Source organism: Microchirus variegatus, assembly GCF_963457635.1.
Source record: "Microchirus variegatus genome assembly, chromosome: 19".
Taxonomy (NCBI): domain Eukaryota; kingdom Metazoa; phylum Chordata; class Actinopteri; order Pleuronectiformes; family Soleidae; genus Microchirus; species Microchirus variegatus.
The window spans coordinates 22017414-22035948 of NC_139820.1; the positions used below are offsets into that span (position 1 = coordinate 22017414).

Sequence of the window (18535 nt, forward strand, 5' to 3'; positions counted from 1 at the left end):
GGGGCTTTAATAGGCTACGCGCGCAATGGAACTTCCGCCTAGCAACCGCGGTTTCCGGTTAGCTGGGCTTCCGCTACAAGTAAAGAGACGCTTGATTTGTTCTCTCGTGTTTGTCCTTACAGGCTCCGGTAGAAACATGGCGTCTCGCTGCTAACAGTGGCTATGCAACCACGGCCGCGACCATGTTATTTTACATGACTTTTTGAAACACTACGAAAATGAAACAAAAACTATTATACAGCGACTAGACAATGCAGGAGCACATAATATGTATAAAAAAGTGGATTTTGGGTTATATAAACTCATAAATACTACACAGTGTCCCTTTAAGTAATGCTTTTACCTTTAATTAAACTGTATTTTATATAAATATCGAGTAAAAGATTCATTTTGAATCAAAACTGACTCATTCCCTCCACTGAAACCAGTCCACACGCTTAATTAAACACGCCTTTGTCGCCATCAAGCGGCGAACACGCACCGGTGCACCGCTTCCCTACCCTTCTCTCCCTTACCGGTAGATGCCAGGGAGTAAAACAAGCGCCCTCTTCGAACATTCCTGTGACGTGATTGGTCCCCCCGAGGGCTCCGTCCTCGCAGCAGCGCCTTGCGATTGGCGGACGAGTCCACACGCTCGCATCGGATTGGCTAAGAGGCCCCGGCGAGGGGCGGGACACCAAGCTTGGTTGCGGAGCAGAAACCGGTAAGCGAGCACCAGCACGTTGTGAAGCCGCTAGTGTGTCTGGCAGCAGCCGCTGAGGTGATTGTCAGAAATCACTCGTTTCTAAATCAACGACCTGTATATTATTTTTTATAATTGACCCACTGGTAAGTTGCGCCGTCTGATAACGCATCAATAACCATGTAGTAGCTGTGTAATGTGTCCGCTTTTGACCGCGTTTGTCCGGGGTGAAGCGGGTCAGCTTTTCCGGGGCTCCGTCATTAGCCGCGAGAGCTAACGGAGCTAACGGGGAGAGAAGCTAGCTGTTGTTCTGCCGTGTCGCAGTTATTTTATCCACAATTTCACACTTTAGGCGACAACACTATTGTGTTATACGTGTAATACTTGCTCCTTGATGGTGTAGTGTGTTTTAAATACACGCAGTTTTACTGTATTGTCTTTTATCGCCGCCATTACAGGCTGGTTTCACTCGGGGCCCACTTGTCGTGACTCCCTCCTTTCCGGTCCTTTCTTTACCGCCTTACCCGCCACATTTAGCCCCTATGTAGTTTACTTTAACATCTGTTGATTGCGTTTTTATTTGTATATCATACCTTTTTATAAGATGGTTGACTTGAAGTGTGGAAACGCGACATTGGTAAGGGGGAAAACGGAGATGCCGGGCTCCGGCCGGGACACGTGTTGGGGGTGGCTGCTCCTGTAACCGAGCCCTAGCCCCGTCTGTGGGGCCCAGCTGTCGCGGTGTTAGCTCCGCACTGGGGCCGGCCATGGTGCCGGAGGTTACCTGCCGGGTGGACGGGCTGGAACCCCCCCCACCACCACCACCACAATCGCGGCCGCTTTGGACCCACCGTACCCGGTGCTGGAGCGTGTGTAGGCCGGTGCCAGGCGCCGTCACTGCGGGCACATCGTGTCCTTTGTCCGCATGCCATGCTCCCACTTTCGCACCGGCTGCTGTACTGTAACATCTCCACACACACTCGTGTTCGCCTTAAATCAACTTGGTCGACCAATCGATTAATATCTAATTAATTGTGTTTGTTACAACACTAAAATCTGTATTTTAAATACAGAAAACTGTAGGGATGGTGGTTTTTTTGGTGCGGCTGATACTCAAATCTGATTTGTGTGTTGCCGGGAAAACGAGATTAGATTTGAGATAAAATGAGGGAATGTGGCCTGGAGTGTTTCAGGCACATGTTCAGCTCTCTCTCTTTTGAATTTACTTGCTCATCCAGTCAGTTAATGGTTGCTGCTTGTGTGTGTGTGTGTGTTGGTTAAGTGTGTGTCAGAACAACAGATGGCTGCTCTGGGTTTGTGCAGACAGACAGGTGTGGCAGACATGTCATTAAACTGCACTTTTTTTTTATTATTGGATCCACGGTTTTCAATGGAGTGCACGATCTAGACAGGAAGTGTTTGCGCATGGTTTACCCATTCAAAATTAAATAAAAGTAGGTGAATGGAAAAATGGCCGATTAAATAGTTCCAGGATCCTGCACCGTTTTGGTGCAGTTTCCTGGTTTAAAACATTTGATAAACACTTGTTTGTGTCGGTTGCACTTAGTTTTCCTAGTGCATTGTGGGATACCGAGTGTACTACGTAGGCTAACGGCGCGTTCTATTAGCAGTTGGAATTTGCGTGTTCTACTAGCACTAGCAATTCTGTAAATCAACTGTACACTAGGGATGTGATTCTATTCCAATTCTTAGGGTCACGATTCGATAATAAAATCGATTCTCGGTAAAAAAAATGTATTCAATTCGTAGTGTATTATGGCATCAAAACAATACAGTTTGTATAAGATAATGTGATCACAGGCAAAACTTAGGACAAAAGTTAACATTTATGCATTCAAAACAAATAAAAACGTACTTCCTGTACAAAATTATTACTTGCATAAATAAAAGCTTAAGCTAGCTGTCTTTTTCTCCCAGAAGCTAGGCAAATAAATTGTACACTAATAACACAAACTGGTGTTTTGTATGTGTATATGCTCAAAATATCACGTACAGCCATGTTGTTGGCTAGTCTGGCTAACGAAAAGTAGAATAAAATAAAGTTTTAATGTTAGCTTGCAGTGAAACCTTGAATACTGTTGTGATTGCACACATTCACATCCATTTTAACAGTCGACCCCGCCTCCATATTAGTGCTTAGTAAGCACACGTCTGATTTTATGGTGCCAACATTTCACCACGGCCCAGAACGATTAAAGTATAAAAAGTGATGATGGACGTGTTGGTGAAATCATGTGACTGTTGTCTGACTCTGTCGTTACGACCGCATGATTCACTTATTACAGGAATTTTAATTCTCCAAAGCGTCTTAGGAAACGCAAACTGGCCAATGACGGTTTATTAACCGTCAAAAAGTTTCCCCCTCACCGACGACGACGTTGCTTCTGTTGTCGTCCGGCTCTATGGTTACCACAGCAGTCGTCATAGCAACCAGTGATCCAGTGGTAGTTTCCCTGTCTCTGTGTAATTTCCCAAGTATATTGTGACCGTTTGTTCCATTGTATTCTGAAGTCGTGTTCAGTTCATTCAGATGGAAAAAGATGGAATGAAAATAATGTCCCGGGTCTTAAATGTCAAAAATACAGCGTGATAGATATTTAAGTTTTCACCTGAAACGAGCTTAAGGACACCTAGCTGCAACGGCTAATAGGTTTCAGTTTCCCAAATGTGAATATTTCCTGGTTTCTTTGCTTTGTGCAAGAAATTTTTTTACCAAACAACTTATCGATTCATTGAGAATATGTGTTATAAAGAGAATAGTGATGGAACAATCTTTCAGAAACCAGAAATAATTCAGGCTTTAAGACCTCATGTCGTTCATCATAGGTTGTTGATTTTTATTTTGACTATTAATCACCATATCTCTCACTAATTTCAATTATATACGTTTCCGCAACTCTTTTAGCCCTAAATTCTTTCCTAGCATTAATAAACGCGCTCATATTTCATATTTTTGTGCCATATTGTGTCGAGATGCAGTTTCGGCTTCCTAAATATGAATATTTTCTGGTTTCTTTGCGCCGTGCAAGAAAAAACAAACATTCAACGGGTTAATTTTGGTCTGATGCGATTCATTGAGGAAATGCCTTATAAAGTCACTATTGATCACTTAATCTCTCAGAAACTGTACAAAACACATTTTCCCCCCCAAATAGGGAAGTTTTCTGTGTGAGTAACTCGTGTGTTCTCTTGTTTTCAGACATTTCCAGTTGACCAAAGAAATGGTGATGGAGAAGCCAAGTGCCCAGCTGGTCGGGCGAGAGTTTGTCCGACAGTATTACACACTGCTGAACCAGGCGCCCGACTACCTGCACAGGTACAAACCACCGCTGTCTCCAGCTCTAACACAATTTTAGATTTAACGCAGAGTTAAATATTCATACGTGTTTATGTATTTCTGCGTGTCTCCGCTCAGGTTCTATGGAAAGAACTCCTCCTACGTGCACGGCGGCCTGGACGGCAACGGCAAACCGGCCGAGGCTGTTTACGGACAATCTGTAAGTCGACTTCACCCAGAACGCTACAACCTTTTTGAGCCGTTTCCTTCAGTCGTTCCGTCCTCGTGGTTTCATCCTCTTTTATTTTTTCCTTCTTCTTCTTCTTCCAGGAGATCCACAAACGGGTGATGGCTCTGAGTTTCCGCGACTGTCACACGAAGATCCGACACGTGGACGCTCACGCCACCCTGAACGAGGGCGTGGTGGTGCAGGTGATGGGCGAGCTGTCCAACAACATGCAGCCCATGAGGAAGTTCATGCAGACGTTTGTTCTGGCGCCCGAGGTTCGTTATCTTCTTCAAACAAACAGTTTGATGCCTCTGTATTTGTTTTTTATCTCATGAATATATTCTTTGTCCTGCAGGGCACCGTCGCAAACAAATTCTACGTCCACAACGACGTGTTTCGTTACCAAGACGAGGTGTTCGGCGACTCCGACTCTGAGCCTCCAGAAGGTGAGAGAACGTCCTTGTTTTCGTCTTCCCTGCTGATATTAAACTCTCTGATTCTGCTTTTTAAATGTCTTATTTATTCGTACTATGACGTGTATGAGCACTTTGTTGGTTTTTGTCGTTTGATGATGTCTGGGAGTCCTCTTACAGTAACATTTGTGGTATTTCCTGGTTTTTAAATCAGTATTTTACATCCCAACACGAAGAAAAATCATGGACAGATGATTGAATTAACCTTTTAAATTTGTTTTATTTGGTTAAAAGGACTTTTATATTACTTTGTGAGCCACTCGTTCACCACGCACCAAAGTCCATAGAGAAACTGAGCGATTTTACGCCACAGCACGCATGAGTTGTTGATCCACTTCCGCCTCCACTGCTTACTTTAAATGTGTTAATTCACGTCTTTAGGGTTTGAAATCCTTTGTTCTGATTCACGTCAGTGACGCAAGCTCGCCACACGAGGCAGCAATAGACCAACAGCCCCTGTGTTCGCGTATGCTTAAAAATGTCGTTTTTCTGTATGGGCTTTGGTGCAGAAGTAAGACGCTTAGAAACTACAGTTAAATACTGTAGATGTGGCGTTCGCTGTCCTGATCTCGCGTTTTTGTGGTCGATCAGAGTCCGATGACGAGGTGGAGGACATCGAGGAGAGGGTTCCCTCGCCTGACATCGCTGCAGAAGATTCCGCTCCCTTCTACGACCCGACAGCCTGGTACGACAGTTTTAAATTTACACACCACAAGACCGCAGATTTGCCGTTTTCCACGTCCGTCTCTTTAACTGCGTCAATCCTCGTCTCCTGTAGCCCGGAGCCAGCTGTTCCCGGCGACGACGAGGAAGCGGTAGCGGCGGCGGCGAGTCCCGAACCCGAGCCGGAGGTGGAGAAGGAGGACGAGGCCGTGGTGGTGGCGGCGGCCGTGGAGCTGAAGTCGGAGTCGTCGCTTGAGACGACGCAGACGGACGCGCACGCCGCCGCCGCCGCCGACCAGACGGAGAAAAGTCCCGCCTCCGTCCCCGCGACCACAGAAGCGGCGTCTGCGCCCGCTGAGCCCGCCCCCGCCGCCCCAGAAGAAAACCGGGTAAGAGAGCGAGAACCTTGAAGCGATGACGTCAGAAACGCGGTGATGTTGTTGTTGTTCCACCGTTAAACGTTTCCTCCACCTGTTCCCCAGCCGTTCTCTTGGGCGTCGGTCACCAGTAAGAACCTCCCTCCCAGTGGGGCCGTCCCAGTCTCAGGAATCTCCCCCCACGTCGTCAAAGCCACGCCCACAGCACCGGTAAGCGTCGTCACTTAAACCTCTGTGTCTTTTTTATTCTCTATGTTTACTTAACAATCGCGCGTTGTCCGTTTTCAGGCCCGTGCCGAGGTGAAGTCGGAGTCTCAGACGGCGACGCAGAGACCGCAGAGAGACCAGAGGCCGAGGGAACAGAGGCCCGGAGGAGGTCCTGCACCGGTGCACAGAGGAGGACCTCGACCTGGTACGAACAATCGCACACCGGACACAGCTGATCGATTTAAAACGACGCCGATCGGTGTTCGTCAAACCTGGAAACGACGATGTTCTCGAATGTCTTTTGTTTTTGTCCACAAACCAAAATGATTCACTTTCAGTGATTTCTTTGTTATGTGGAGCGAAAATACGAAGAAAATATTCACTTTTAAGAAGCTAAAACAATCACAGTGTATCCGCGGGGCCTTAAAATGTCTTAAAATCTCATAAAAGGTCTTAAATACAATTTTGAAAGGTCTTAAATATCTATCAAAGTTACTTTTATTTAAAACATGCATAAACTTTAGACTTGCTTTGAAAGAGAATTTATCGAGCACCGCTAGCGTGCTATGCGCGCGCGCCGCGGTGTTACAGCTTAGCACAGCAGCGGAGAAAGCCCACAGCTAAGCTGAATTTCAATTTCAAGATTTGTGGCTCCAATTCTCCTTCATGTCTTTTGTACTTTTTTTGCCAGTTTGGATTTGAAATGGGTCTTAAATTGTATTCATTATGGTCTTAAAAAAGTCTTAAAAAGTCTCAAATTTGACTTGTTGAAACCTGCAGAGACCCTGCAATCAGAAATCTTGTTTAAAATCACGAGAGGTATATGGAACAGTGAGGTACACGCACGGCAATGTGTTGTATAAATAAAACGGAGTTATTTATAGATAAACTTTGGCATTTCAGACGAGTAACTCAGCTGTTCACGTCTGAATCTGGTCTTTTAATAACGGACGTAAACGTTATAACTGAATTCTTATCTAATGATTGTGCGGGACAGTCTGGTCACATGGTCACGACACGACCACTTAATTAATTTGGAGGTTTTTGGACTTGGAAATTCCATGTTCCTGGTATTTTGACATTCTCAGAACATCATCTCGTCCTCAGGATATGATGGAAATAGTCTTTATTGAGACCAAGATTTACACCCGTGACGAATTATTGAGCTCAGACGCATCAAACATTTAATCTCTGAGCTGCTGCCCCCGACCAAACATCAGAAAGATGTTTTTGTTTGCGTCTTCGCTCTCGGCTTCTCTTTGAAGCACCTTTTTGGAGTTCTTCAAAGACTCTCTGCTCTCTGAACAAATCTACTAAGCTTGAAATTCTTCTCCTCGTTATCACAGACGCAAGAATAAAACCAACGCGTCTGTAATCCCATAATCCCGCGTTGACCCGTTGTTTTTGTGTTTCAGTGCGAGAAGGCGAGCAGGGCGAATCCGAGGGTCGCCGCGCCATCAGGTATCCCGACGCCCACCAGCTGTTCGTGGGCAACGTCCCGCACGATGTGGACAAGAGCGAACTCAAGGAGTTCTTTGAACGTAAGTTTTTTTTTTTGGATTTCATAGGTCTTTTTAATCCATTATATTCATCAAACACTCATATTTTAGACTGTAAACTATGAAGTCTAATGTTTAAGATGCAGGGTTCACAGTGTATGGGATGCATTCAAGGAACCTTGTAAAACCCATTAAAATATCTTTAGCCGATATATGGACATTTATGAACATGTATTTGCATTTTAAAGGATGATTTGAGCTGCAATTAATGATGATTTTTGGAATAATTGGATCAGTTTAGTCTGTTAAATGTGTGGGAAAATGCGTTAAATGAAGCTCGAGTTTTCCCTGAACTTCAAGATTGAAAAGTTCGTTGAGATACGTTTTCTCGCTGAAGAACATCATCACATTTTAAGAAGCTGAAGATCTCGGATGTGTTTTTAAACGTTTGGTTGTTCTCTCCCCCCCACAGAGTTTGGTACAGTCCTGGAGCTGAGGATCAACAGCGGAGGAAAACTCCCAAACTTTGGTTTCGTGGTGTTTGACGACTCTGAACCTGTTCAGAAGATCCTCAGCAACCGGGTAAGAAACTGGTTTTCTTCTTCTGTCTGTGCTCACCGACTCCCTCTGCTGGCCCTTTGACGTCACTTACGCTTTATTATTATAAATTTTTTTTTCCTTTCTCTCTTCAGCCGATCAAGTTCAGAGGCGACGTCCGCCTCAACGTGGAGGAGAAGAAGACCCGCTCGGCCAGGGAGGGCGACCGGCGAGACACGAGGCCCCGCGGCCCCGGAGGTCCCGGCGGCCCCCGGGAGCGAATCGGAGGCGGTGGCGGCGGCGGCGGTCGCGGCGGCCCGCCCACTCGCGGAGGCGTGGCACAGAAACCCAGCTTCGGCTCCGGACGCGGCGGCGGCACCGGCCCCAACGACGGCCGTTACTCTGCCCAGCGTCAGTGAAACCCCTCCCCCTCCACCACCTCCACCACCACCTCCAACAACCACGAGTTAGATTATACTGTTTGGATTCTATTTACTTGAGTGGTCATTGATTCTTCTTCTTATAATTATTATTTTACTGCAGCAGGAACTAAATTGGTCCAAGAAAACACCCTTAAATTTAAAGGAGAAAAAAAAAGGCCCTTTACTTAAGTCGTCGGGGCTTTTATTTTGACGCGGGTTTGGTCGAGAGCTTGTGTCGTTTCCTGCTGAACAGTCCAAACGTCTGTCTCTCACCAAAATGGCTGCCTCCACCTCCTCCTCCTTTCTCACCTGCTGCTTCTGAGGATTCCACCTCCCTCCTCCTCCTCCTCCTCTTCTTCCTCCTCCACCACCACCACCATCATGTATTACCTGGACTTTATTTTGTCATTTTTTTATTGTTTTCATGCTGAACTTGAAATCAAAAAAACACAACAACACTCACTCACTCACAACCACGACATGAAAAAGGGTAAATACTACTTGAATTGGGGATTTAAAAACCCAGACGTTAGGTATTTTTTTTTTGTTTTTGTTTTTTCCGCGTTCTCTCTCCCTGTTTCTTAAAGGAACGTGTACTTTAACTGCTTGGGCAATCCTGTGTATTGCTGACACCGTTGTTGTATCTAAGCGATGGATCCGTCTTTATCTTTTTATTCTACCAGGTCAAGAGCTGAACTGTTAGTGGTTTTTATTTGAGGATCATGGATGTGTTTTTTTGGCTTACGTCGTCGTCGTCGCTGTCGTCGTCGTCATTGCGTGGATTCATAAAACGGATGCGTCCCCGAAAAACGGTGCATGTCTCAAGAAAACTAAAACAAAACACAAGAAACAAAAACTCCTGTTTAGGCTTCTTCTATCGATGCACTTCATTTTGTCATCATGTTTAAAAAAATGAGAGCTCACCTGCCGATGAGAGAACTAAATTAAAAGTGATTTACTGTTTTAAAACCTTTGGTCTGGTCTGGTTTTCATCTCTGTGTGAATGAACGTGTGTGATATTTCAAAGTAAAAGTGTGTTTTGACATGAGGCTGCAACAAGTAAGCGATATGAAGCCATTTTCTATGATGGATTTAATTAAAAATTTGTAAATCGAGTGTATTTAACTGTAACTATCAGCTTAAATTAGTATTTTATGGTTTCTTTGCTCCATATAGACAAAGAAATCATTAACATTTGAGTAATTTTTGGTTTGTTGACAAAAACAAGACGTTAAAGATCATTATTTCTAGGTTTGGGAATTACCAATCATCATTTTCAAACATTTTATGGACCAAACAATTACTCGATATAAACCATTTGATGGTGGGTTACATGAGTACATTACATTGACGACTGTAATTAAATCCCTACACAAGCTTATAAAAGTAATTTCAAGGGAAATAATAATTTTAATATTTGAATGTTATTAAAATATTAAACCTTTAGTCACCTCAAAATCCCTCCAACTGTCAAAGTGCATCAGAGCAAATGGATCATTCCCTGAATTTCAAAAATTCGCTAAAATTATTCCTTAAGAGGTTTGCAAATATTTTCAACTGATCCTTGTTCAGGGTGATGCCGAATATTATGATGGTAAATTCGATGTGAATTGTGTTATTCAGGTGATTCAGGAGCATTTTATAGTTTTATAGTTTTTTGGATTGAGTCGGTTTCGAACACGATTGTAGTTCAGGGTTTAAAGAAGGTGTCGAATCTTCAGTGTTGCCCTTACGTCACTGGATAATCATCAATAAATCAGCTGTTTCTGCAGTTATTATTATTAAAGGGCTGTTTTACCTAAAAATGTGTTTCTTTTACTTATTTCCAGAGAGAAATGTGTTAATTCAGTGGATCTGAGAGTCACATCACATTGTCTCATTGTCTCACAACACGAGGACGTTGGTATTGAAAGAAAATGTATTCATAAAACTGACAAAATGTCGTCGTCAAAGTCACTTCCTGTAAAGAAAATAAAAGCCCTGCACTGCTCTTTACTCTGTTTCAGTCGAGTTTTATGAGAAAAGATCTAAATCTAATCATCAACAAAACCATATTTTAATCCAACTCTTTAATATTAACAGCAGATATTAAAATATCACAGAGCTTTGACACGAGGACGATCAAAGTCCTCGCGTCTTTCTTGTCTCTGTGACGTCACAGAGTTTGACATCAAAGACCGAACGTCTTTCATGTTTTTGTCGCGACGTTAACATTAGTGAGCGTCGGTGGACGGAAGAGGACGAAGACGACGAAGACAGTGTCAGACGAGTGCGAACGCTGCGATTGAAGACTTTTGTCTTGTGACCTGGAGAAAATGGGACTGAGAACTTTAAAGCTGTGATTGATCCAAACCGTAGAGGGCGCTGTAATTCACCTCAGATCTTTGAACTCCTGCAGAGGGCAGCGTTGCACTTCTGTGTGAACATCACTCAAAGAAGAAGAAGACACGAGCGATCGTCTGATCTGGAACTATTTTTGTGAGTAAAACACTAATTTACAACAACATTAATGTACGGTATTTTATTTTGAAGGCAACTGTGATTGAACGTTAACTAGCACGAACAAAGAAACAAGTCATTTCACAATAAAAGCCAGTAGAAGATTCAGTTATGAGACAGTTATGGATGGTCTTTTCCCCCCGAAACTCACAGGAAGTAGAAAATATTCACATTTAAGACGCTCAAATTACGATTACTTGATTAATTGAATAACAATATATATACAAAAAAAAAAAATGAACATTCACACAAAAATTTTGAACTGATACAAAAACCAAGAAGCAGCAATTTTTTTTTCATCAGAGCAGAATTTTTTAATTCACACAATTTCAGAACAATGGAATAAACAAAACAGCAAATTTAGGAATATGTTAAATCTTAACATCCTCAAATTAATAATAAAAATTCATATTTTCTGTATCCTAAAAATCAAATTACCATATCTTTAAATAACATTTCAATTTTATATGTTTTCTCCAATTCTTTCAACCCTAAATTCTTTCCTAGCATTAATAAACACACTGATATTTCATATTTTCATATATATTGTGTAAAGCTGCAGTTTCTGTTTCCTAAATGTGAATATTTTCTGCTTTCTGGTTAAATTTGGTTTGATGACGTCATTTTTGGACCAATCGATTCATCGAGGAAATGCGTCATAAAGTCAATATCGAACGAAATTTCACGAACTTTGCGATTTATTCTCTTTGTTTTCCAGACATTTGTCCAGTTGACCAAAGAAATGGTGATGGAGAAGCCGAGTGCGCAGCTGGTCGGGCGAGAGTTTGTGCGACAGTATTACACACTGCTGAACCAGGCGCCTGACTACCTGCACAGGCACAAACCACCTTTATTCTCTTTATTATTATCATTATTATTATTATTATCAACACTCACTCAATATTAACATTTATATGTTCATGTTCGTGCTCAGGTTTTATGGACTGAACTCGTCGTACGTGCACGGCGGCCTGGACGGCAACGGCAAACCTGTGGAGGCCGTTTACGGACAACCTGTGAGTCGACTTTAACACGACAACCATTAAATATGAGGAAAAAATAACTGTTTAATGATCACGACTTCAATAACCACTTATTAAACAACACCTATGGTCTGTCGCTCCTATTATACATATAATCTTATTAGTTTATCTCTGTACATTTATCAAAAATACAGTATTTTAATGTAAAATAATGCATAAACTAAATATTTAACACATGAAACAGATCATAAAAAAGAGTTTTAGTGACAAAACTACGTTTTTTGGAACCAAAAATGCATCATTTGTAATAATTGGCCAATGCTGATTATTAAAAAAAATTAAATAAAATACTACTTCTAATACACTGCAAAAAAATGCCTCTAAAAACAAGAAAATATAACCACTATTATGGGAAAATTACTTGTTTTAAGCTAAATTATCAAATCATCTAAAGTATTCTTTAGTCTTAATAAGTAAAGAATAAATGGTGTCATTAGTTAAATATACTGAATTCAAGTCAAGTACACTGGTACATATTTACATTTTTTTACAGTGTAGATACAGAAAAATTTAATTTTCAATATTTGTACAAGAATGAATAGTAATATTTTCAATATATCGTGTGTAAAAGCTCCTTTACTCAATTTAAATGTATTATTTTGTAAATATTGAACTGAAGCTTGACTTTGACAAAAATAAAACATTGCAAATAAAAAAATCGCAATATATTTCAGAAAGTTACCAATTTTGTTATTTTTCCTCAAATTGTTCCGATTATACGTCAAAGTACTCTGTATATAGAAATAGATATAAATATAACAAATCTATAGTTATTACTAACATTATTAACAATAACGACAAAGAATTGGCGCTAAGATCCGATTTTTATAATTTTTAGTTTAGCTAACTCGTCATTCACGAAAAATCGGCAAACTCTGCGTACGCGTGAGGATCTGCGAAAGTCGTAATCGGACCCAGATTTAGGTCGATCCGATAAATTATTACAGGAATTATTAGCTACAAACACATTTAGCCACGCCCTGTTCCTTTGATCTGTCTGTGGGTTACCAGGGCAACCGTGGTAGAGGCCATAGCTATTTTGATAAACTGTGCCACCTACTGGCAACAGGAAATACACTTTTAATTATTGGTGGTCTCTCTCTAGCGCCACACAGTGGTCATTACACTTCCTGCAGTCATGATTATAAATAAACATCTTCTGAAAAACGTTGACTTTTGACGTTTGATCTTCAAAGGTTGGAGGGAGAATTTTCCCAGACTTGATTTTGTCTTCTTCTTCTTCTTCTTCCAGGAGATCCACAAGCGAGTGATGGCTCTGGGTTTCCGCGACTGTCACGCAAAGATCCGACACGTGGACGCTCACGCCACCCTGAGCGAGGGCGTGGTGGTGCAGGTGATGGGCGAGCTGTCCAACAACATGCAGCCCATGAGGAAGTTCATGCAGACGTTTGTTCTGGCGCCCGAGGTTCGTCGTCGTCGTCTTCAAACACAGACTCAGAATCAGCACCGACGCCTCTTTTGTTTTTTATCTAATGTGCGTTTTCGTTCCCGGTTTTTCCAGCACGGCAGCGATGAGAACAAATTCTACGTCCACAACGACGTGTTTCGCTACCAAGACGAGGTGTTTGCCGACGCTGAGCCTCCAGAAGGTGAGAGGACGTCTTTTTCTAATCAAAAATACTTCTTTTACCCCGTTTATTTCACCATTAAAAAGCCTTTTCCACTCACTCTCCCACACCAAACCCCATTGAGAAAATCAGTGATTTTCACATCACAGCACACAGGAGTTGTTGATCCACTTCTGCCTCCATCACTAACTTCAAATGTATTATTTTGGCAATTTGGCTTTTGGAAACATTTGTTCAGATTGACTTCAGTGACACAAAGTGACCACACGAGGCAGCAGCAGACCAGCAGCTCCTGCGTTCCTATGAGCTAAAAAACGTCGTTTTTCTCTATGCACTTTGGTGTGGGACGGCGAGGAGCTTAAAACCTCTGTATTTTCTCGATGGAAAGTGCCGAGTCGTGCTCATGTCGTCACATTTGAATCCCCTCGAGAGCGGTAAATGGGTAAATGAGATGTTCACTGTCTTGACCGTGTGTCGGTGTGGTTGATCAGAGTCTGAAGATGAGGTGGAGGAGATCGAGGAGATCGAGGAGAGCGTTCCCTCAGCTCTCAGGTATGAACCGCGACACTTAAGACACTTAGATAGACTTTTAAAAACGAATCGATGCGGACAAATCTTTGTCGTCCTGTAGCTCAGAGCCGGCTGCTCCCGACGACGAGGAGAACCCGGCAGAACCCGAGACGGCGGCGGCGGAGGTCCAGGCTGTGGCCGTGGAGCTGGAGACGCAAACGGCCGAAGACCAGACGAAGAAGAGCTCCGCCTCCGTCCCGCCGACCAGAAAAGCCGCCTCTGCGGCCGCTGAACCTGCTCCGGAAGAAAACCGGGTAAGAACGGAAAAACACTCGCAAACGCGGCGATTTGTTCCGCGGCGACGTCAAATGTTTCTCGCCTCACAGCCGGTCTCCTGGGCAACGGTGGCCAGTAAGAACCTCCCTCCCAAAGGCGCCGGCTCAGTCTCAAGAATCCCCCCACTTGTCGTCAAACCCTCTCCCACGGCGCCGGTAGGTTGTCTCCTAAAGATCTGTCCGCACTCGTTGTTTCTCTATTTGCGTTTCCTCACAAATCGCGTGTCGGCCGTTTGTTTTTCAGCCGCGAGCCGAGGTGAAGCCAGAGTCTCAGACGGCGACGCAGAGACCTCAGAGAGACCAGAGGCCGAGGGAGCAGAGGCCTGGAGGAGGAGGAGGAGGAGGTCCTCCACCGGTGCACAGAGGACCAAGACCAGGTACTACGGTGGTGTCATCTGCATATCGAATGATTCTCTGAGACCCTTTCCACATAATACATGATGATGAGAATGGGCCGAACACCCAGTATCTTTTATCACGAGGTCAATGATCAGTTCCTTAGTCTTGGGTTCTTGAAAACCAGGTCCAGATAACTGGATCCAGAGATGATGACTATAGTGGCGTCATCTGCATATCGAATGATCCTCGTGTCAGTCGTTCCCACAGCACGAGGAACAAATGTCATTTTCCTGTGTTGACCCCGTCGACTCGTTTGTGTTTCAGTGCGGGAAGGCGAGCACGGCGAGCCCGAGGGGGGGCGCCGGGTGGTCCGGTATCCCGACGCCCACCAGCTGTTCGTGGGCAACGTCCCGCACGACTTGGACAAGAGCGAACTGAAGGAGTTCTTTGAGCGTAAGTTTTTGGATTTGAGAAACCAGAAGAAACCGGATGGCATTCACAACAAAGTTCCCACTTTACGTTACGCTTTTCGTAACCCCGTGTAAAGAGAATTCCCGCCGTCTTCAATTTTTCTCCCGACAACTGGGAAGTGGTCGCCCGACAACTCAGCAGGAGTCCCCCGACAACTTCAAAGTGCGTATAAAGAGAACGCGGCGGGCTCGCGACAGCGGGAGGTCAGGGTTAAGGCGATTAGCATATATCGCGCGCTAATTAGCGTATACCGCGGGACTTTTGTTTCCAAAAAGAATGGGGGCGGGGGTGAAGGAGGGCGCTGGACGCTGTACGTGGAGCACCTCCCGAAACCAAGTGCCCGATCGGTATCTGGTCGGAGGACGAGATCCAGAAGAAGCCGTAGTCGTCCGGGAACAAGATGGCCGACGTAAAAATGCAACAGCAGATGCGGGAGGCCGGCTACGATCGTACAGTCGAGTAAAGAGGAAAGTTGTAAGCGCCGCGGGTGTCCTGCCAGATTTCCGGGCGGTGTGTCTAAAGACGTAATGTAAAGTGGGCCCAACTTTAACTCTTGTGCCGTAATAAAACTCTGGTCCCCCCTTTCAAAAAACAGAGTTTGGTACAGTCCTGGAGCTGAGGATCAACAGCGGAGGAAAACTGCCCAACTTTGCCTTTGTGGTTTTCGACAACCCTGAACCGGTTCAGAAGGTCCTCAGCAACAGGGTGAGACGACGCTCACTTCTTCACCTTCGTGTTCCCTCTGCTGGTTTTTTAACGTTTGATGATTTTCATAATCTCATCTCCTCAGCCGATCAAGTTCAGAGGCAACATCCGTCTCAACGTGGAGGAGAAGAAGACCCATTTAGCCAGGGAGGGCGAACAGCGGGACACCAGGTCTCGGGGTTCCGGTGGTCCCATCGGTGATGGTCGTGGAGGCCTGACCAACCGAGCAGGTACAGAAACCCAGTCTTGTATCACACGTACCAGATTTGTTCTGGACTTTATTGACCTCCGGGAAGAGGACATCTTGACGCAATCTTCTAGACATAGGGATCGGTTTCTGATCGAGGTAGTTCTTCCCGAGGATCCTCAAGAAATGAAGTCCCTGTTGCGCCTTCTTTGACACCTGTGTGGTGTTACTGCTCCAGATCAGAACCTCCTCTATAAGAACCTCCAAGAAACCAAAAGCCTGAGACCCTTTCCACATAATCCATGCCAATGAGAATGGGCTGAACACCCAATATCTTTTATCTTGAGGTCAATGATCAGTTCCTTAGTCTTGGTTCTTGAAAACCAGGTCCAGATAACTGGATCCAGAGATGATGACTATAGTGGCGTCATCTGCATATCGAACGATTCACTTTGAGTCGTTCCCACAGCGGATCCAGGTCCTGCACTAGAAGCAAATCTAATTTTCCTGTGTTGACCCGTGGCCTCGATTGCGTTTCAGTGCGAGAAGGCGAGCACGGCGAGGTTGAGGGTCGCCGGGGGGTCAGGTATCCCGACGCCCACCAGCTGTTCGTGGGCAACGTCCCGCACGACGTCGAGAAGAACGAACTCAGGGAGTTCTTTGAGCGTAAGTCGGAAAGAATTGCAATTCTTTGATTTATGTGTCTCAAACTCGGTTTACCCCCCCTTTGTCCACAGAGTTTGGTACAGTCCTCGAGCTGAGGATCAACAGCGGAGGAAAACTGCCCAACTTTGGTTTTGTGGTCTTCGACGACTCTGAAACCGTCGAGGAAATCCTCAACAACAGGGTAAAGACGACGCGTTTTCCGCACACTCGTTGCGCTCACTGTGTCCCTCTGCTGGGATTTGACGGCACTTGCATGTTTGTTCTGTTTTTTTCCCCCCCCTTCAGCCCATCAAGTTCAGAGGCAACATCCGTCTTAACGTGGAGGAGAAGAAGACCCACTTGTCCAGGGAGGGTGAACGCCGTGACGCGAGGCCCCGGGGCCCCGGGAGCCCCAGCAGCCCCCGAGATCGAATAGGAGGCGGCGGCGGCACTGGAGCCAAACCCAACTTTAGCGCCAGTGACGGGCGCTACTCTGCGCAGCGTCATTGAGATGCTCCGGGTTTAGATTACACCGTTTAGATTAGATAATCTGGTCCAAAAGCCCTTTGATTGGGTGCAGAAATTGTAGGATTTGTTGATTTTTAAGTTGGAGCCGTCAATTGGACTCACTTCCTGATTGTTCTGGCTTTAAAAAAGTGTATAAAAATTAGGTTTTAAAATCATGTAAAACTATTCATGTTTAAACGCTCCAATTATGTGCAGAGAGGCAACATTTTCACCATTTTTTTGGGGTAGTTTAACAACATATTGTATATAAAGAGAGCGCTAGTCCTGCTCTCTGTCTCCCTCTGCCTGTATCAGCGGAAGTGCAGCCGGTTTCTGTTAACTATTGCACCTACATGTTTCATTCTCACTGCACCAAACCCCACATGAGCTGCTGGTCTACTGCTGCCTCGTGTGGTCACTTTGTGTTATAAACATTTCCTCTGTGCTGTGACGTAAAAATCACTCATTATTTCCAATGGAGTTTGGTGCGTAAGGAGAAACAGGGTAACACTAGTTTCAGCTCTGGGTACAATGTTGCTGCTTGTGTCATTGTTACCATTTTGTTCTAATGCAAACAAGTGAAAATCTTTATGTCCTACAAATATGGCGAATGATATTTTTGTACAGTTTTACTCAATAAACCTCAATGGATTCTGTTCTTTGTCTGTGTCTGAATCTGTTTAACAAGCAGTAAAAGGAAAAGTCTTTTTTCTTAAAGGACAAAACCCTGCAGAGGAAACATCAGGGAGCTGCGAGCAAAACACAACAACAGTCAAGAAGTGAGGAGGCAAAAGTCTTGCTGCACTCGCCTCACAGGCTTTAAAGGGCTGCACTCAGGTGATTCCCGTCAGGTGATTATCCACAGCTGCAACGTAGCTGAGCTCGTTTCAGCCTCAACTGCAGCACAAGATACAGAGAAATGAGTTTTTAAACATTTTTACACATTAGAGGTCAATAAAATGAGGAAATGTTTCTCAAAAATCAAATTTTTACACATTAGAGGTCAATAAAATGACGAATGTTTCTCAAAAATCACATTTTCAAACATTAGAGGTCATTAAAATAATGTTGAAAAATCAACGTCAGACGCTGCGACAAAATCGTCATAAAACCATGTCTAACTTGAACAAACACAGACATGCTGCATACCCACAGAAAGGTCAGAAACTCAGCTAAAAGCTCACATAAACCATTCTCATGTTCACGAAACACAGTTAAAACACCGACGGATGAAACCAGCAGCAGCGAAAAGAACCGTTAAGGCGCACACGTTGAAAAACGGCACCGAGCGTCAGCGTGATTATGTAAACAAAAAAAA

At 44.2% G+C, this 18535-nt stretch overlaps 2 protein-coding genes across 2 annotated transcripts; both read left to right on the forward strand.

Annotated features, from left to right (window-relative positions):
* The first annotated feature begins 729 nt into the window (after positions 1–729).
* On the forward strand, positions 730–9321 carry LOC310941087 (ras GTPase-activating protein-binding protein 1-like). Its single transcript, XM_083906173.1, has 12 exons — positions 730–828; positions 3903–4019; positions 4119–4200; positions 4311–4484; positions 4565–4655; positions 5274–5367; positions 5461–5734; positions 5828–5932; positions 6011–6134; positions 7345–7470; positions 7901–8010; positions 8121–9321. The coding sequence occupies exons 2-12, from the start codon at positions 3925–3927 to the stop codon at positions 8382–8384; spliced, it is 1539 nt and encodes a 512-aa protein (XP_083762299.1). The 5' UTR covers positions 730–828; positions 3903–3924; the 3' UTR covers positions 8385–9321.
* Positions 9322–11628: 2307 nt separating this feature from the next.
* Positions 11629–17220, forward strand: LOC310941039 (ras GTPase-activating protein-binding protein 1-like; the record flags this gene model as incomplete). The annotated part of the gene is made up of 14 exons (XM_083906110.1): positions 11629–11723; positions 11821–11902; positions 13182–13355; positions 13452–13539; positions 14010–14070; positions 14150–14342; positions 14415–14519; positions 14608–14740; positions 15027–15155; positions 15769–15878; positions 15964–16108; positions 16606–16731; positions 16803–16912; positions 17017–17220. The coding sequence occupies 14 exons, from the start codon at positions 11629–11631 to the stop codon at positions 17218–17220; spliced, it is 1755 nt and encodes a 584-aa protein (XP_083762236.1).
* Between the last annotated feature and the right edge of the window lie 1315 nt (positions 17221–18535).